Source organism: Hippopotamus amphibius, chromosome 2, assembly GCF_030028045.1.
Source record: "Hippopotamus amphibius kiboko isolate mHipAmp2 chromosome 2, mHipAmp2.hap2, whole genome shotgun sequence".
In the NCBI taxonomy this organism is placed as follows: Eukaryota; Metazoa; Chordata; class Mammalia; order Artiodactyla; family Hippopotamidae; genus Hippopotamus; species Hippopotamus amphibius.
In genome coordinates, this window is record NC_080187.1 from 191,716,792 (window position 1) to 191,737,898 (window position 21,107).

Consider the following 21,107-nt stretch of genomic DNA (forward strand, 5'->3'; position numbering starts at 1 on the left):
TTCTATCCTGAGTTTTTCTGTTAGCATTATCTCATAAATTCAACTGTCATAATTTCATTATTATACCATAATTTCAATTTAGCATTATAACCTTTGTCTCAAATTATTTAAAAAAACTTCAAAACTATGGTTTTTAATGACTTCACGTAGCTATATGTGTCAGCTATTGCCTCAATAATGTTGTTAACAAGCCACTCCAAAACATAGCAGCTTACAGCAAACAACACTTAAATCCTATCATTACAGATCTGTGGACAGGTTGGGGTGGCTATCCTCCAAGTTATGAAATGGTTGGACAGAGCTGCAGGTTTTGAAATTAGATTTGAATTTGCTGCTTGGTCCCCACATTCTCAGAGCCCATTTACTCTCGATTTAGATACAGTTATAAAAGATGGCCCTTTCAGGAACTCAGAAACCCACAGTGAAGTTCTGGGTTCTCCTGGAAGCAGGCTCACTGTCAAAAGCAAAGAGTGACAGCTGCCTGAGTGAAGGAATCTGAACAATTGTAATAAACAAACAAACAAACAAACAAACAAACATATACATTTTAAAAGCTCAGCCACTGGGGACTTGGAGTTCAGGACAACTAACCCATCACACCCATTAGTTTCTGAGGCCCTGGGTCCCAGCACAGCACCATGATGGTTAGAATGAAGGCTCCATTTCCACCAGAAGAAAGGTGAGGTTACATTCCAACCTATATCCACTCACAGATATAGACCCAAGAAAGGTGAAAACACATGTCCACACAAAACCTTATGCATGAATGCTCATTGCAGCATGTGTCATAAAAAGCAGAAAGTGGAAACAGTCTATCAACTAATGAATGGCTCAACAAACTGCAGTATATCCATACAATGGAATGTTACTCAGCCATAAAAAGGAATAAAGTACTGATACCTGCTACAACATGGATGCATCTTGAAAATACTATCCTAAGTGAAAGAAGCTAGACACAAAAGGCTGCACATTACGTGATGCCATTTATATGAAATTTCCAGAATACGCAAATATGTGGAGACAGAAAGTAGACTAGTGACTGCCAGGGGCTGGAGGGTGTGATGCGGAGTGACTACTGATGGGTATGCGGCTTCTTTTACGAGTGATAAAAATGTCCTAAAACCAGATAGTGGCTATGGTTGCACAGTTCTGAGAATATACAAAAAACCATTGACTTGTACACTTACAGAGTGAATTTTATGGTATGTGAATTATATCTTAATAAAACTGTTATAAAAAATAAAACATAGATCTAGAGGGAAAAAATCTAGCATTTCCCTCTCTAAATTTTTTTTCAATCAGCTATCAAGCACCTCTAAAGAGAAAGAAGCATCAGACAGAGGTTTCCATATAAAATACTTTAGGTTCTAGAAGACTGACTTCTAAATGGAGAAGCTTCCGTAATCTGAAAAGTTCACTGATTTCCTGGTGATGTCAACTAAATGAGCCTGACCGGATCAGGATTCCTACCGGTGGTGTTGACAGCATCTGTGGGCACTTCATTCAGAAGAAACAGCCCCCCTTCTTAGCTCACTTAAACAGTGGAGTGATGACTCACAGAGTTTCTGCCCTTTCATTTTTCAGGGTTGCTCAGTGTGCGTAGGAAGCATTAGCTCACTAGCAGGTGAGCCACCTCAAAATCTTTCTGGAATTCAGCAGGATATAAATCATAAATAAATATATTACCCGTGAGTATGCACATTACACTTCGTAGAGGCCTCCAGGATCAATACTTGCTCCTTACCAGGATCCAGGGGCCTCCCACAGCAATGCCCACATCCCACCTCATCCTTCCGCTTCCTCCTCCTCCCCTTTTCCTCTCCTCCTCCTCTTCCTCCTTCTCTTCATAGCTGATAGCCTCATTAGAAAAGCCTGTTCTTACATTTTCTGAAGGGAGAGTGGGAACTTCACCACACACCCCAGGCCAGAACCTCTTTCACGTGTGTCATGTCGGGAATCGGCTGCATGGCTCTCTCCCCTCCTCTTTTTTGCCTTCTGTGCAGTACATTCTGAATATTCGCTCCACAGAGCATTCCTATCACCGAGCCAGGCACGACGATGAGGTGCTTGAAGTCTTAGCGTTTACTTTCACAGAACTTTGCAACCTACTACTGTTTGTCATAAAAGGTAAACAATTTAAGATCTGGTGTTGAAGAAGGGTTTCTTTGTTTTTCAGTGAACAGCTTAGAGATACTCCAGATGGGTTAACATATTTTTTTCAACTCATCTCTGTATTTGAAGGGATTGAGAAGAGATACTTGAAATAACTGAGACAGGTCCTCAGAGTCCAGCATTACACAGTCAGGTGTGTGTGAGCTCCCATGAGCTGTCTATCTGTGATGTGTGTGATGGGGAGTCAGCGGTGGGGGTGGATGTACAGTTAGAGCTACTCTGAAAAGTTTTAAGCATTTATTTCAAACTTCCAGTACTTCTAAGACATTTTATTTTCAAATTGAAAACATTTTCCGAGTATCTCTTCATTTAGCCTGAATAGTTCATTGACACCCTTTCAGAAAACCAAAAGAAAACTAGCATAAAAATATTTGAGCCTCTGGTCCAGGGTTCTCCTCCATCTTGCCCCACAGGTTCTGTTTGTGGCCCAAGTATCAGGCCTCACAGTGCTCCCCAGCAAAGCCACTCAGGTCAGTTGGTAGGAGGGAAAGGCTCCTGCCTGCCCAGGGATATCACCCCCGAGTCTGCACCTTCTCTCATCAGTTCAAAGGTAATTATATACCACCAGTCTGACTTCCAGAAGCTAAGTTGAAGCTGAATGGTGAAAGAGAAACCAAGAGCCTAAACTGATGTCATCCTTTCTAGCCCTAAATAAGCTAGTCCGCATACTAGAATGAACCAATTGCCAGCCAAAGATGAACACTTGAATTTATTTAATTCTGGTATTATTCTCTAACAGAAATACATCAGACAAAAACCACAGGTTTTGCTTTCCAAAGCAATATATGTGCTCACATCGACAGACATGCCCCCACGCACCAGGGCAAGTCGTTGCAAGGTGGCTAATCTTAGTTAAGTCTCTCTCACTCTCCTCGGGGAAGTGGTCTCTCCTGATGGATCTCAGCACCCCCACTACAGAAGAAGTGGAAGCGCATGTCCCTAGACTGAGCACCAGGATCCCCTTGAGCTGGGGGCACCCACCTCCCAGGAAACCAGGCTTGGGCAAGCAGCTGTGTAGGTGAGGAAAGCAGCTGAGGGACAAAACACGGCAAGCCCAACAGTGCAGGAAACAGCAGGTCTCCCCCTGGGGCCAGGGAGTCAGGGAATCATCTCTCAGTAGAGGAACGGCCAGAAGCGAGGCCCCTCCTCTGGGACACTACACTGCCACTGAGGGGCAGCACGTACTGACACAGGAGGGTGCCCTGATCTACCAGTCAGACACCAAAATAGCATGATGCAGAAAACAGGCTGCCCGGTATAATCTTCATCTGTGTCTACAAGTATGTCTGTGTGGATATATAAATATGCAGGACTTCCCTGGTGGTGCAGTGGCTAAGAATTTGCCTGCCAATGCAGGGGGAAAGGGTTTGATCCGGGAAGATCCTATCTGCCACGGAGCAACTAAGCCCGTGAGCCACAACTACTGAGACTGCGCCACAACTACTGTGCCCACGTGCCACAACTACTGAAGTCCATGTGCCTAGAGCCCATGCTCCGCAATAAGAGAAGCCGCCACAATGAGAAGCCTGTGCACTGCAACAAACAGTAGCCCCCACTCACCACAACTAGAGAAAGCCTGTGTGCAGCAACAAAGACCCAATGCAGCCAAAAATAAACACAATTAAAAAAAATTTTTAATGCAATGCTTAGGAAAAAAATCCGAAAGAATATAAAACAAACTTAATAGTGGCAATTACCCTAGAGAAAAGATGTTCATCTTTTACCTTCTGCATTGAATTTTTCCCAAAATGAGTACGTATTACCTTTGACGTTGCACAAGATACAATCAAGAAAAGATCAGATTAAGCAAAAAGAACTCAAAAAGTTCGTCCTCATAGCTCTTTTGTCCTTATTCTAGTCCTCCTGACTTTTCCATTTTTCAAAAACACAGATGAGAGAACAACCTCATTCACCAGGGTCTGGGAAGCCTTTGCATTCCTAGGAGCACCAGGCAAATAAGAGTTAAAATATATCCATTTTGTGGAGTATGGCAAATAGATATGTAAAGCCAAATTGGGTTTTGGTAGAGCATATTTCTAATATTTAATGTTATTGCACCTGAGAAAGATACATCTTTTTTCCAGGTGACAAACAAAAGCTACTGAGAATAAATTACAACTGCCCTTGTAACAGACTTATTCTATCTGTTTAATGTTTACAAAATGCCATGGAGATGCAAAGGGCACCCTATAAAACTCAGATTGTTATTAAGAGGAAAAAAAACGAGGGCCTTCTTATTCTCAAGCTGGTAAAAAAAGTTGATAACAGTGAGGGGAACTCAAACCCCAAATGTTTTTTGGTTTTCTTTACGAAGGGAAAGGCTTAGGGCCATAGATGAGTTTCTAAATTTAAACTTCCATCCCCAGAGATACACTTATAGTTGCTGATTCAGTTTCATCTCTTAAAAACAGGGTCTTGAATGGGATTCTGCGTGGATAGTCAGGATATCTGCTGTATTCCTAGCTGTGGTTATTTCCTAGTTTGCCTTCGGACACTCTTTGTATATCATTTTCCCTGAACAGAAACCATTTGGAGACTAAGTACAACCGTATTCATTAAGTGCTGTCTGCTCTTCAAGGACAAGATGCTGTTGTCAAGTTTAGTAGGAAAAAAAAGTAGAACGGAAAACATGCTCATTGATTACAACTACGCAACAAAGCATTTCTATGTGATGACAAAAATCGGAACCGCATTGTGAGACACATCAACAAACCAAGTTGCTGCACTGTTAACACACGATACTACAATAAAACTCCACTAACTGGCTGCCAGGTCACCAATTTGCTGCAGCTAGCAGGTTACTGGAATGTCCACATCTGCTGCTGCCACCATGAGAACTGTGGACTCACCAAGAATCCCACTGTATTTGTGCCACACCTGCACGTGGCAGCTGTAATTGCTGCTGAAATCACATCATCTAAGTAGATATGAAACAATGATAAAATATGATTTTTAAAGGTTACAATTTCTCTGAACATTAAGTCAAAAGCTTTAGAAAGACTTTATCAAGACAAGTTGCTTTTAAAAATAATGTTAAATTAGGGACTTCCCTGGTGGCACAGTGGTTAAGAATTCACCTGTCAATGCAGCGGACACGGGTTCGAGCCCTGGTCCAGGAAGATCCCACAGGCTGCAGAGTAAATCCGTGCCCTAACTACTGAGGCCCACATGCCTAGAGCCCGTGCTCCGTGACAAGAGAAGCCACTGCACTGAGAAGGCTGCGCACTGCAACAAAGAGTAGGCCCTGCTCGCTGCAACTAGAGAAAGTCTGCACCCAGCAACGAAGACCCAACACAGCCAATAAAAAAAAAGGTTAAATTATATGTGGATAAGACAACTCTAAAATATTTTTAAATAAAACTGATTCTGTACTGATTGCTTTGATGATGTCTCTGAGAACTCATCTCACCTAAAAAAAAAACAGAAAGGAGGCATGTAGATGAGGAACTACATAAATTCTATGAATAGAATTTATGCAAGAATGATGAAAGGGGATATTAATCATTGTATGTGTAAAACTAAGAGAAAAGACCTTGACTCTACAACACAAAAGCACATTTATATAATCTTAACTTGAGTCAAAAGTACATTTGAAACATTTCATCATAGACGGGGTTTTCTACTACATAACATTAAGAAACACTCCATTCTTTACCACACTCGAAAATCACCCTAAACCCTCTCTGCCTTACTGGGACAACTGTCAGATAAGGACACCCAACTGCTTGGCTTGACTCACATAGTGCACACCAGGCCTGATGCTCTCCCCGACTCTGCCCGCCTGCAGGATACCGCCCTCTCGTCTAAATGACTCTTAGCAGCTTCAAGCTCCACATGTCAGCAGTTGAACCTCTTACCTTCCCTCTCAACTCTGCTTCTCCTCCTGTCATTCTCCACGTCTTTTACTGGCATGTCCTCCCATCCCACCCCAAGCCTTTTATCTCAAAACCTCAGTTAGGTTGGATTGGAATCTGCCCTCCTTCTCTGCCTTCCTCATCAGTTTTTTCTTCCACAGTGTCTCTACCAGTGTTTCTTTACTTCACTCCCTCTATCAAGACCCTAATTAGACACTTCTCACCTTGATTATTGCTGTAAAAATCTTTGAAAGGGCTTCCCCACCTTCAGTCACTCCCTTCTCCAGCACAAATCAATCCTCATGCCTCTGCTTCAACATCTAAACTCCTTAGCCTGATATTTAAGGCCTGCTCTATAAAATCTGGCTCAAATCTCAATTTACTACCTACTGGTTTTTTCCAAGCAGGCTCTACTCTAGCCAAAATGAAATCAGTGCTCTTTCTTGTATATAACCTATATTTCCTTACCTACACCCCCTCATCTGGAATACCTTTTTAAAAATAACCCCTGTGGTTAGACGTCTATCCAATCTTAAGGACCATCTCAAATGCCATCTCCCCTGGGCGCTTTCCCTGACCACCCAGCTAGAAGTAGTCTCTGCCTCTAAGAGTTCAGTACATGTACCTGAGGTATCTGACTATTTTCTACAGGTATATATCATTTTCCACCTTCTAGTTCCACCTGATTATTCATTGCCTAGTTTCAACTGAAAGCTACAACAGTAGAGTCTTGCCAAGTGTGTTTCATAAAATTGTTCCATAAGAAGCTGATCATCAAGTTTGAAAATGCTGCCTACTGTAGTCCCCACCTTAGGAATTGCAGTGGAGGTGGGGAAAAAGAAACGTGCGTGAGAAACATCCTAAAGGTGGAACGGACCGGACTTGATAACGGAAGGCTGTGTAGCGTATGACAGAGTGAATGGCTCTGACCTGGACAGCTGGGAGATGCCACTCACTGAGAGGGCAAGGAGAGAGGGTGGGAGTGCGGGGCACCCCATGCTGTGCTTGGTTTGCAACAGCTGAATCTGAATATCTTAGCGGAGAGGGGGAGTGAGGCGATAAAAGGACCAACCATGGCTCTTTCTCAGTTCTCATCTTCCTTGGATCCTCCATGGGTTTGATACTCTTTTATTCAACCTCGCTCTCCTCGAAACTCCCTCCTCCCTCTCCCTAGATTACTCTGTCCTCTCCATCCTGCTCCTCGTGCTGCTAGTTCTGTCTTCAAGGCCTGTTCTTCCTGCCCCTCCACAGACTACTTCCATGTGGCATCCCCAAAGCCCTCTTCTTCCCCTGCTCTACACTCTCCCTCTGGTAGCCTTGTGTCTTCCCTGGGCCTTGATGCCAACAGCAACAAAAACTTCTCCTCGGTCCTTCTGGAGATTTCCTCCTGGATGCTTTGAGGTCCCCTTGAAAGCAGCACGTGCGAAATGGAAGTCACCCCTGACGCCCAAACCCCTCCTGCCTCCTCCCTTCCTCATCGAGTGGGTCTGACATCTTTCCTTGTTTCTATCGCCACTGACTTTGTTCCCACCCTGCTTCTCATCTCTCATCTGGGCTCCCCTTCTCCAGCCTCCCTCCCTTTGGGTTCTCTCTGAGCACTGCAGCCCACATAATCTTTCTAAAACATACCTCTGAGTTTGTCACTCCCCTATTCAAAGAACATTCAATGGTTTCCTGTTGGAAAACCCAACTTTTCAGATACTATGCAAATTTGTTATAGCACGAGCCCATGCTCTGATCTCCCACATATACCAAACACCCTATCCAACCGAGTCCAATTACTCTCTCTTCCCCAAATAACATCCTCCACTTTCCCACCTCCATGCCTTCGCCCCGTCAGGTTCTTTGCCTGGAACGCTCTTCCTCCATCTCTGCCTGTGGAAACACCACCCATTTCTCAAGACTCAGCTAAGACATCTCGTCCTTCATGACATCTTCTACATTCACCTCGAATGGAAGGAGTCCCCTTTCCTGCCTGTACTCCCACGCGTCTTATTTGTATCACTTTGGTGTCATCTGTTAGGCACTGCCTTATATTACAGGAGTTTCTGTGGACACCTTTGATCTCCTTTTATACTGTAACCTCCTCATGCAAGATTACACCTTATTCACAAAAGGTAGTGAAAAGAACCCTGGCCTGGAGTCAGGAGATCTGAATCGTAGTCCTTGCTCGACAGCTGATGAGCCCTGTGACCTTGGATCGCTTAACTCATGATGAAACAGAACTTTGTAGTCAATGTATCTGTCTGAGTCCTGAGTCCAGGGTGAAAGGAGCCATGCTGAGAAGAGAGGACAGGGAGGGACAATGTCTTTCAAGGACCTGGAGTTGGCACTAAGTTAAAAAAAAAAATTGTTTGAATTATACATTTCACCATTTCCCAATGAATGATTCATATAAATTATTCTCTGATGACATTGAGGGGAAAAATCTAATTTCTGGGGTTATACTTACAGCACATGTGCTTTTTTTGGTCAAGTTACCTGCTTTCTGGCACTTCTTTCCCTCTAACTAGAGGACGTTTCCAACCCAAGACAGGCTCTGTTCTTAAAATCTACTTGTAAGTTAGCTGTTAAAACTCTGAAGGCATTTCCCCATAGAAATGAAGGTACCAGTAATGGTAGATACCCTGGTTAGGATACCAAGTCAGCCTATAAATGCAGTTTAGCCCAGAGCGCACCTGATTGAAGGTCGAATCTGCTGCCAATGTGGACATACCTGATGTACAGCTGAGTCGTAACAAGGTAGGGCTCCCACCCTTCTTCCCACCATGAGATCCTGCTATGGAAGCCACAGGAGGACTGTTTGGGTGGAGGTGAGAGACTGAACTATAATTTTAGAGAATCTGTGGATTTAAGAGAGGAGAAAGGAGAAAGCCTGAGAAAATTAGAAGTACCTTAGGTTAGATGTTTAGGAGTCAAAAGCTGAATCAGGTGTTGATTCTTTTATTCACAATTACCTCCTAACACACAGCCCAGGTTTACACATTTCATCCCTCTGACTCAGGGTTTCTCAGCCTCCAGTACTAATGACACGTCTCAGGCCTGAGAATTCTATGTTGCAGGGGGTGGGGGGTCCCATTCACTGTAGGATGTTTAGCCACATCCCTGGTGTCTAGTCTCTAAAGGCCAGTAGTGCTTCCTCTCCCTGTCCCATTATGAAAACCAAAAATATCTCCAGGCATTGCCAAATGTCCCCTGAGTGGCAAAATCATCCCCGGCTGAGAATCACTGCACTCACTGGACTCAGCAGAGGTTCCCAAATATTTTGTGCATCAGAGTCACACAGGGAGCTTGTTTAAAATGCAGGGTTCTGGGGCCCAGCCGCAGAGGTTCTGATCCAGCAAGTGCAGGATGGGGGGTGGGGTGGAATCTGTTTTGACTGATAGAGTTGGCTCTCGGCAAACTTTGGGAAATACTGCAATGAAGATTTGATGATGTAATAAATATTTTCCAAAAGCAAATGTTTTTCCCTCTGCTGCACTGAGGGAAGAGGAATGCTGACTAGTAAAGGAATAGCAGGCAACTTTAGAGAAGAAGGCAGGCCTGCCCCTGTAAGCACCATAGGAAAGGCTTAGGAAAGAAAGTTCCACCGGGGTGGCCCTGCTGGCCAGGAGAAAGGATACCAAAGGGACATGGTAAAACGCCAAAATCAAAGTTAGTCTATTTCAACTTTTTTTTTGCCCAAAGGCATGCCTAGACCTTTGAAAGTTCATTCTCCCTCCACCTGAGACCTACCACATGACAAGCTCCGTGCTAAGCTTTTTACATATATTTTCTCATTTAACCCTGTCCCTAACGATATGAGAAAGTTTATCAACCTTTAACATTATTTCTCTGGGAAAACTCATTGTGACGAAGAACGGATGTATCAACCAACTTTGCCTAACACATCTTCACAAAACAGGGACGGCCTGCACTAGTCCTGGAGCTGCATTGCTCTTGAAAACTCTGCAACTTTGTTAGGCTGGGAAGAGGCTTTCTGAGTTGACAAGGCTGGAACCCTGCCTCGTGGGTCTCACTCAGCCCCCATACTCTGTCCCACTGCATAAAAGAAAGAAGCCCTGCTACGTTGCCCAGGAAGAAGCCATTCTCAGCTTCTCTCCCCAGGTATTCTGAATTGGAAAATGAAAGACCGCGTCACAGGTGGGTATGCAAACTCAGCCACCTTCCGGGAACAGACAAGTGACATAAGTGAGTGAAACTGGGTGGGACCATGGCTCAGTCCCCAGCTCTGGTCATCTGTTGACATGTGGTCAGTCTGGTGCTGCCAGCTCTTCTAAGAAGCCAGAAATTCAGAGTTTTATATGGAATGTCTTGGTTTTCAAATGTTGGCACTAATCCAAAGAAAATTTTTTTCAAATTCGACCAAACAAAATATGCTACTAAACTATTGGTTTATGACCTCTGTGTTCCAGATTCTTCTCTGGGTAGGCACTGCCTGTACTCTGCATTCTTTTCCCTCTTTCCCTCCCTCTCTCAATCCCATGAACCTCCCATGGGCAGCATGATTTCCAATTCCTCCCAAGAACTGCCTTCGGCCTCATTTTCCTTCAGAATCCTTGGCTGCCAGTGCCTGACCCTGCCAAATGCAAGCAGCGCCTTCAACTTTGTTCCATCTTTCTGTAGCCTTAAATGTCCGCCCTCTTCTTCCTGCCCTGTGCTGTGTCCTCCCACAGTCATCACCCCCTTGGTTGCTGGTTGCTTCTGGATTTCCCATGAATCTGCTTCAGCCATCTGTCATCCCTGTTCTTCAGGGGCATAAATGGGAAGGCAATGGGTGGTTGATATTGGTGGGCCTCTGGACATTACAAAATCTCAACGTGCATCCTAGCCAGGCTCCAGGGAAGTGCAAGGCCTCCGGAGGAGAACAGCTAGAGGGGCAGCTAGAGAGGCTGGATTCTCACAAGGGGCTCCCAGAATGGGTAAAGATCTTAGTGGGCAAATGGAGGGGTGCTCCTGCCTTTAGGGGACCACTGATAAACAATGAACTGAAGGTCAGAGGCCTTTCCCCCATTTAAGGGCACAAAATAATGCCCTTGATTCATTATATGATCACAAATAGTGATCAAGATTGAAAATATTGTCAAATAAACAAGAGAGGGCTTGGTATTGGATTTCATGTGATTTTATATATATACATTTTTTTTAAATGACATCTCTTGTACATCGAGTTTATGGTTGCAAATGTATACTTCCTTATCATCACTGCTATACTATCAATAAATTTTCATATGATGCTTCCAACAAATGTTTTCAAAAATCCAGCTCTTTGAGGCCTCTTGACTTTTCCAAATACCCCTTCACAAAACTCTTCTGTTTCAGACACAATCTTTTCAAGTAGCGGCTATCTGCGTGCAGCATTGAGGCCTGCATCTTTTGGTCACCATGATCTTGTTTCTTCATTGCAAATGTGACCAGACCTCCCTGAGATCCAAAGCTTGTATCTCTCAGGAGAGGGGAAGAGCCCCCAGCTGCCTCATACCCCTGCTCTGGGTAAGAAACTGAGAAATGGCCTTGACCCGTGAGCTGTATGTATCATTAAGATCACTCTCCTCACGATGGGACTGTCACACTGGGAAACAGGGTTGGTTCAATCCAACCCCTGTGACAACACGGTACGGTATTGCCTCTAAAGTAATATGAAAATGGAAGTGAGAGGAAAAGCCACATTAGGGGAAGGGCCCCAAAGGGTTTTGGAAGATGAATGAAATGGGGCCAGTCCCTGCACAATGTACAAGTCCTGGTCCAACATGGACACACTGCCACTCACAGGGACCTCCATAAAGAAAAGGGTAAAACTGGCAAAGCCAGTGGACTTTGGGCTCCTTGCCACTCTTCCTAGATCTCTTTTTCCTTCTCACTGCTTTTTAAAAACAGTTTTCCTACTAAGAAAAAAGTTTTTATTCTGGTCTTTAAAAAAAGACATACACTCAACATGTCAATCAAGTAGACATGTTTGACACCGTGCATTTAGTTTGGGGAGTGAGGGAAGGTGAAGCAAGACAGGGGTAGAAAATAGAGTGTTGGACATACATACTACAATATATAAAATCAATAACCAACAAGGGCCTACTGTATAGCACAGAGAATCATATTCAATATTTTGTAATAACCTGTAAAGGAAAAGAATTTGAAAAAATATATATATATATATATATCAGTTATACATATATATAACTGAATCTCTGTGCTGTACACCTGAAACTGACACAACATTGTAAATCAACTATACTTCAATAAATTTTTTAAAAAATAGAGTGCTGTAGACAGAACTGGAAGTTCTTGTCTAGGCTCCACCACTAAGTTGCTGTGTGGCTTGGGGGCAAGTCACTTCGCATCTCTGAGCCTCTTTCCTCAACTGCAAAATGAAGGTTTTGGACCTGGTGATCTTTAAAACTCTTTCTTCCAATTCATGCTCTAGTAGTCATGGGTGGGCAAGAACTGATCAAATCAAGGGATGTGTGCAGGTTTAAGGTTTAAAGAGAATAGGAACAACAGGTCAAATCTACCAGGATTCTCCTAAATTCTAGCAGAATCTACTTCTATATCTACTTCAAGAAAGAAACAGGAAGGAAATACGATATCCTTAATGCCAAATTGTCAACTTTAGCTGGAATTATTTCCTCCCACCGTATTATGTCACTTTTAACCATCCATAACTTCGAAAAAAGGAAAATTAGCAGAGGCAGAAAGCCGCCTCCATTAGCTGTGGGCACCGGATCCACACCACCAAGGTCTGCCTTTATTTTGCATAAACCGTGACAGTCTCTTCAAGGATTTCCCAGGCTTAGAAATCCTCTTTCAAGGTTAGAGTTACCAGACTGCCTATGTGTGTGGCAGGGCCTTTTTTTCTTAAGTCCAGAGAGAACAGAGACGGGTTAATTCCTGCTGTTCCTACAGACGTCAGCTTGGATGCCAACCCCCAGCATGACCCGGCCAGCTAGACCATGTAAGAAAGCCAGGGTCCCAGAGTACTGGCCATCATCATTCACCCTGTTCTGCCCCCTGGACCTGCCTCCACTCCTCCCTGGAATCCCACACTTGGATGCTGTTCCATGACTCCTCTCTCACCATCTCTCTAAAATTTTGACCATCTACACCCATGTCAGTGCAATGTTTCTGCTTTACTGCTGAAGTCATCTCAGTGTTAGTGAGGGTGCTAAGGATATTCCACCTCTTCCATATTAAGACAGAGATGTGAAGTTATTTCCTTCAGGAAACCATCCTGAATCTGTCTTCTAACCAAAAGAGATCCTAATAGAAGGAGGTTTCAGACCTGTGGGAAAGGAGACCTGGGGTATCTGGATCTTAGGCAATATTTTGTTCAAACTCCTTGTTTAAAATATGAGAAAATGAGAAGGTGAAATGACATACCCCAGGTTACACAGCTGGCTAGTGTCAGAGCCACTACTTTAATCCAGATCTCAAAACGTCTAGACCAGCGCTCTCCTGCAGAAAAGACACGGGGCAGACAGAACACTGTAGTACCGTGGACCGCATCTAGTGTAGACAATAGACAGTAGACAATACTAATCTACAGTCTCAGTATTAAGATACAACATTATCCAAGGGAGGATGGATGGTAAGAATATACTGTGAGGTGTATAAAGGAAGTAAAAAGATCATATTTGCACACAAAGCCGATGAGCCCAATACCCAAAAAAGTCTCTGTGGACGAACACATTGCAATAAATGTTCTTGGGGGCTGTCACAGGTTGAACTGCATTGCTCAAAAAGATAAGTTGAAATCCTAACCCCCAGAACCTATGAATGTGGCCTTTTTTGAAAGTTGAGTCTTTGCAGATATAATCAAGTTAAGATGAAGTCATAATGGATTAGTGTGAGCCCTAATCCAATGACTGGTGTCCTTGGGCACACAGGAGAGAAAGCCACAGGAAGATGTAGGCAGAGACTGGAGTGACGCGTCTACAAGCCAAGGAGTGCCGAGGATGGCTAGCAGCTACCAGAAGCTAGACGAGCCCGTGAAGGAATCTCTCGGAGAGCCTTCAGAGAGATCACGGCCCTGCCGACAGCTTGATTTCAGACTTCTAGCCTCCAGGACTGAGAGAGAATAAAGGTCTGTGGTTGTAAGCCACCTGGTTTGTGATACTTCTTACAACAGCCCTGGGACACGAATACAGTCTGGGGAAATGGTTGGACTGGGTGGAGCTGAAGTGAGGAGACTGAAGTCATGCAGATGAGTGCAGACAGGCAAGTGCTATAATAAAGTTCTCCTACCCAGCGTGGCCCTTCACCTGCGCTACTCCATTTACAAACCTGCAGGACTGCCTGAGGGGCTCAGGGGTAGGGGAGCGGGTGGGAAGAAGACGCGTGCTGGAGTGAGACCAACCTGGCTCTGAATCCTCAGTCTGCCACTTACTTAAGTGGTAAAGTGTCAGGCAGACAATAAACTCTTGAGGTCTCCGTGTCCTTACCTGGAAAAAACAGCCTCCCTCAGTGGGTTATCGTGAGAACGCCTGTGCTCACCTGTGGCAGTTCTATCCAGGTTAGTTTCTTTGCCTCTGCTTTATTTCGTCTTTGAAGTAATTTGTAGGCAATCTATGGACTGAGTGTGGGAAAGGAAACTAACATTTAAATACCTCCCACATGGAGAAAGGAGCCTTAGTGCCTTTAAATGCTGGTGATGGGACTGCTGTACATTACATGTATAAGTTGTTAAGAGAGTAAATCCTGAGTTCTTGTCACAAAGAAAAAATATTTTTTCTTTTTCTTTTATTTTGTATCTATGTGAGATGATGGATGTTCACTAAACTCATCATGGTCATCATTTCCTGATGTATGTAAGTCAGATCATTACGTTGTACACCTTAAACTTGTACAGCGCTGTATATCAATTTTATCTCAATAAAACTTTTTTTTAATAAATTTATTTATGTATTGGCTGCATTGGGTCTCCGTTGCTGAGCAAGGGCTTTCTCTAGTTGTGGAGAGCGGGGGGCTACTCTTCACTGCAGTGTGTGGGCTTTTCATTGTGGTGGCCTCTCTTGTTGTGGAGCACAGGCTTCTAGGCCCACAGGCTTCAGTAGTAGTAGCTCGCGGGCTCTAGAGCGCAGGCTCAGTAGTTGTGGTGCCTGGGCTTAGTTGCTCCGCGGCATGTGGGATCTTCCCAGACCAGGGCTCGAACCCGTGTCCCCTGCATTGGCAGGCAGATTCTTAACCACTGTGCCCCCAGGGAAGTCCCTATCTCAATAAAACTTGAAGAAGAAAAATGCTTGTGATGGGCGCACCTTCGAGGCCAAGCAGACCAATCCTCTCATTTTAGACATGAGAGCACTGGTCATGTTGTATATTTTCCACACTCACCACACACAGACCACTTTGGTTGGGCACCCGGGAGACCTCCACATGAATGTTTGTTGCTAGATGAAGTGACTTGGGAAGACCTCATAAAGAAATGGAAACTTAATCTTATGGTGGGAGCAAATGTCACCACTTGGCCACAATGAACAGATTTCACCCACCTCACTACTTTGCCCAGACCCATTCTAACTTGGTATCTCTCAAACAATAGTTTACTAGCCCACCTTCCCTGAGAGACCTTCAGGGGGTTCAAGGTCTCAGCTTAAGTGAAAGTTACTCAAAAATAGGTGCTCGGGATTCATCAAGTACTCTCAGCTGTATAATTGATTCTACATCATGAGACCAAAGGAAGTATCGTTTCTAAAAGCATATTTAACTCAAAGTCAACTCCAACTTAGAGTAGATGGCAAATTAAGTCCATACTGCGAAGATAAAAGATGCAAGAAAACAAAATCAACAGTAGCTCTAACTATGCCATTTTTAGCAAAAGGAATACAGTGTCCTCCTTCTGAACCCAGGTAACTGTCTTCCTTACTTCCCCTGCTTTACTGCTCCCTAGTACTTATTACCTGTGACATATTATATTTACTTGCTTATCCAATCATGGCTCAACTTCCCTCACTGGAATGTAAGTTCCATGAGGGCTCAGACCGGGTCTCTTAATTCACTGATGTATCCCCAAGGCCTGGAACAGTTCCTGTCACATAACTGTTTCACAATACATATTTTCTCAATAGATGAGAGAACGAACAAATAAATCAATTTGAGCAAAGAGAGGAGCAGCCACATGATGTGGATAAGAAAGTAGATTGTGTGGCTGCCTTTTGCCAAAAAGAGTTGCTCCTATGTCCACTAGCCATCAGGAATATCTCTATCACCTCACACCTGTTAGAATGGCTATTATCAAAAAGGAAATACATTGGTGAGGATGTGAGGAAAAGGGAACCCTCAGACACTGTTGGTGGGAATGTAAATTGGTACAACCACAATGGAAAATAGTAAGGAAGTTCCTCAAAACTTTAAAAATAGAACTAATATATGATATAGAAATGCTACTTCTGGGTATTTATCCAAAAATTCAAAACACTAATTCAAAAAGATAGATGCACTGCTATGTTCATCGCAGCATTATTTACATCAGCCAAGGTATGGAAGCAACCTCAGCAACCATCGATGGAGGAGTGGGTAAAGAACATGTGGTGTGTGTGAATATTTATAATGGAATATTAGCCATAAAAAAGAATGAAATCTTGCCATTTGCAACAATATGGATGGATCAAGTGAAATAAGTCAGACAGAGAAGGCAAATACCATATGATTTCATTCATGTGAAATATAAAAAACAAACAAAAATAAATAAACAAACCAAAACAAACATGTAGATACAGAGAATAGAGCAGAAGTTATCAGAGGGGAAGGGGTAGGGGGTGAAATGGGTAAAGGGGTCAACTGTATGGTGACGGATGGAAACTAAACTTCTGGTGGTAAGCACGCTGTAGTGCACACGGAAGTAGAAATATAATGTTGTACATATGAAACATATAATGTTATAAAGAAAAGTGTTACCTTAATAAAATAAAAATTTTTTTAAAGTGTGTCTCTCTCACTTCTCTGCTCTGATTCCATCATCACCAAATAACCTTTGATCTAAATCTTTCTATGTGCATTTTTCCTACAGAGGGGATCACAATTTTGGTTTACGTGGTACAGTATTGTTCACTGTAAATTAATAGCTTGGCATTTCGTTTTTTTAAATGGGTTCACATCACATTTAAGAGAATCCTGAGAAGGATCTCAACCCAGATGAAAACCCGTGGTGAAAAGAGCAAGACTGGCACACCGGGTACTGAGTTCTAGCACTAACTCTCCTTTTGACTCACCTGTGTGGTCTTTAAAAAATTACTTCTCTAGGCTTCAGTTTCCCCATAGAGGCACTGAACTTGATAACTTCTGAGTTCCTTCCATCTTTCAAAGTTAGGGTGTTATAAAAATTAATAAGGTAGGCTTTTTCATGTATTTTCACTTCCTAAAAGAGGTGTTAACTGGTGTTTCATGTCACTGTCTATTGGCAACATAGCGTGATTCACGTGGGTCACAGGGCCAGCACTTTTCCTGGGGTCAGTCATCATCTCCAGAAAAAGACAGACGGCATCCTCGTTAAAAATCTAAAATGCCAGTGGAGACACTCCCTAGGGAAGATGGATATCACACAGCAACTCTTTCACATTTAAAATTGTACAGGTGTGTGGGTGTGGGGAGGTGGAAGGAGGTACAGGAGGGAAGGAAAGGCAAGGCAGAGGGTGGAGGATGTCTAGGTGATGGGAAGGCAGGTGCCGAGCATGGGTTTGGAGAGTTACATTTTCCCAATAGAGCCTGGCAGACACTTACACTTGACCAATGAGAAATGCCCATGAGCTTTTAGTAGACACATGAAACTATTTCCATGATGCGCTGTGTCACTGCGAGGGAGGACAAGAGCTGAGTGTCCCATAAATTTATCTTCCTTGGAGGTTTTTGTTATCAATTCACCAAGGCTGCCCCTAGCCTGCTCTCCTTGTAACCCTTCCAGCATTTATTATTTGGCCTTCTTTGAGATCTTAATTGTCTGTGTGTGATACAGTTATTGGGCAATGTCTCAAATGTCAGCTTTCAGATCAGACTTCTCACCTGTGTGTAGGCTTATACGACGACTATCTACAAATTAGTACCACTTAGATATCATCCCTTTAAACACAACAAGTCAAAAGCAAACAGCGTGACCCCCTTCCCAACTCGCTCTATCACTGACATCACTAATCCCATTCTGAGGCTTACATCTGAAGTTATGCTTCATTCCTCACAATCCTTTATCAATAATCATCCACAACCTCTATAAACAGCAATAACATACTCAGCAATCTACCCACTGCTCAATAAATGTTCACCATTCTGTTATGTGTGTTATGATCTGAAATGACCCGCTCAGTCACGCAAGACTGTTGAGGCTTCTCACAGAGGCTCTTACATTCATCGCCTTTCTCTCATCTTCACATTACTCCATGTTCCCATCCCCTCATGTCTAAACTCCCAGAGTATCTTTCTTATGAGCCTCCCAATCTCTAACTGTTCCCTGCTTCAATCCATCTCAAATAAATTCACAGACCCATCTTTTTGAAACCACTTTCAAGTTGTAGTTGGCCTGCAAACCTAGGAGGGTTCCTGTTTACCAATCAGAGCGTTTACAAACTCTCTATTTGGCATGAAGAGCTTTGGTCAGCTGCTCCCTCCTCTCCAAGCTACCCGACCTGTAATTTGTCTTTATTCGACTCCTATGTGTTTGAGCATCAACTCTGTGCCAGCCACACTCTCTATATCACCCACTACCCTCCAGCATTTCCTCTCTTCTTCAGTTAGGCCCAGCGTGGTGCGCCCCTGCAGCCAGCACAGTGATGCCTGCCTTTTGGACTCTGTGCATATTCTTGCCCTGCCGGGAATCTCCCCCTTTCTGCCAATAAAGATCTGATAGCTCTTCCGAGATGCCCCTTCCCCTGAAGGTTTTCCATATGCATGAATCCCAGACCCCAGCAACCTTTCCCTTTTCCTGAATTCCCTCAGCATTCTCACACCAGATATCTGTTGCTAAATATTGTCCTCTTATTATTTCACATGCATTTGTTGGCCTCCTTGATTGAAATGTGAGCTCTAGCAGAACAGAGACCAAATCTTCTCTTCTTCTTTTACCCAGATCTGGAACGGAAAAGGGCAGATGCAAGGCCAGTAAAGACCTTGATTTTGCATATAGCTCATGGACAAGGCCTAATGGCCACAGCGTAGGCAATAAAGACAAAAATAAATATGTGCACCAAAGACCAAAGACCAGCTCCTAGCACAAGGCCAGAGACTCAGCCATGTTTTGAGAAGTGTTTGTTAAATGCTGAATTAGATTTTTAAAAATAATTCAAGTCCCTTACACACCATGTATTCCTCTAGCACAAAAATCTCTACTGAAACACAATGGCCAGTATAATTAACTGGGTCTCAATCACTAATTAGATTTGAAATTCTTGATTCTCCTTGGCCAGAATGCTCAGTCCAGTGGGGACATCATGGGGACATCACTGCTGTCTCTATGAGAGGTTGCCCCTACACCTGGCAACTGCCTGCATGTTAGCACTAGTTCATGCCCTTGAACCAAAAGTTCAATACAGGCCAAATATTTGTAGGGAAACCTGTAAGTCCAGCTTCAGTCTTCCTCTCCCTCCAGCTACACAATGTCTTATCCAAACTTAGAACCCCACCAGGTGACGCACAGCCCCTTGCAGAAAGCAGAGAAGATGCCCCTTGTAGAAGGAGTGCAGAGAAATGGACTTACCCTCACATAGTAGTTCATGCCCATCCCCAACAGGTGCTGCAGAAAGTGCCTGTCCTGCCTGCTCCGGGAGGTTGGCTCCCCAGGGCCAGGAAGGGGGGAGGCATCAGGAGTTAAAGAGGTCACCCTGTGTCCCAGGGGGTCCCTCGGAGGCGGAGGTGCTGGCAGGGCCCTAGTTAGACTGGTTTCAGGGGAAGCTGGGCTGCTGGGAGCTGGGTCTTGGCTTTCCTGGAGCTTGAATCGAGGTACCTCTTTGGTACCCAAGCAAAAGTTTTTCAGACTCAGCAAGGTGGCTGGGTTGGCCAGCTTTACGCTGGCCATGCGAGGGATCAAGGTGCACAGTGGGGTGGGGCTCTCCTGCGACGCCAAGGTGGCATCTTCAGCCGGCAGGTGAGGTGCCAGGGTGGGGTAGGGAGACTGCGGCGAGCCCTTGTTCCCGGTGGAGCCTCCGGGGCTGCCTTCCTCCAAGGACGTGACGGACTCGTTCCGAAAGCGGCTGTACTTGGCCCTGTGCAGCATCCCGGGGTGCCCGAAGAGTCCTACATACAGCACGAGTCCTGCCAGGCTGTCCTGACCGCGTTCTCGCATAGCCTTGGCAGTGCTGAAACAGGATACTGTTGCATAAATCGCCTCGTCGTCTGCTAGATAAACGGTACGGAAAGCAAATGCCTCAACGCCCCCCCGCGCAACTTGCGGCAGCCACCTCTCCAACTCCGCTCGCGCCCTCGCCAGCCTCGGCTCCGGGTCCTCGAGGGTAAGACAGCCCAGGGGAAAGCGCCTTCCCAGCTGATTTCAGTCCCTCCTTGGCCCAGCGGCAGCACCCTGTGTTCTCGCCTCGGAGTCCCTGCTGGGAAAGCCTGGACCCAGCCTCGCGGCGCCGGCGGGGATCTCTCACGGCCAACTCTTAGGCACGGAACCGGGCCGAGAACCCGCCAGCCGGTCCCGCCGCATCGCCGGCGGTGCGGGAGCCTTGCAGAAAAATTTAGCGCCCCCCCACCCCCAGCCTCCCCTTCTGCACACAGGAACTTTCAAACCTGCTCCCTCCGGTTCCCACAGGGCGGGGCAATGTCTGGCCTATTAACCCTTTATTTGTTCCAGTGATTGCTCTTTTTCTTTTTTAAATTTTATTTTTTTATTTATTTTTTAAGCTCTTTATTGGAATATAATTGCTTTACATTCTCGTACCAGCTTTTGAGGTACACCAGAGTGAATCAGCTGTATTTATACATATATCCCCATATCCCCTCCTTCCCGCGAGTCCCTCCCCCTCTCCCTGTCCTGGCCCTCTAAGGATTGCTCATTTAAAAAAAAAAAAAAAAAGGAAAAAAGAAAATGTATATATGGACCAAAGGCCCTTCTGCCTGAGTTCGTTTCTTCTGATGGCTGCCCTCTCTTGGAAGATCTCGTCTTGC

General features: G+C 44.5%; 1 protein-coding gene across 1 annotated transcript in view; it reads right to left on the minus strand.

Annotated features, from left to right (window-relative positions):
- SHC4 (SHC adaptor protein 4) overlaps positions 1 to 20,539 on the minus strand; it is a 124,706-nt gene extending 104,167 nt beyond the window's left edge. Inside the window, exon 1 of the mRNA XM_057724513.1 lies at positions 19,699 to 20,539. Within this exon, the coding sequence (XP_057580496.1) occupies positions 19,699 to 20,283 (585 nt within the window). The 5' untranslated portion in view covers positions 20,284 to 20,539. The remainder of the gene's footprint in view (positions 1 to 19,698) is intronic.
- Positions 20,540 to 21,107: the final 568 nt, after the last annotated feature.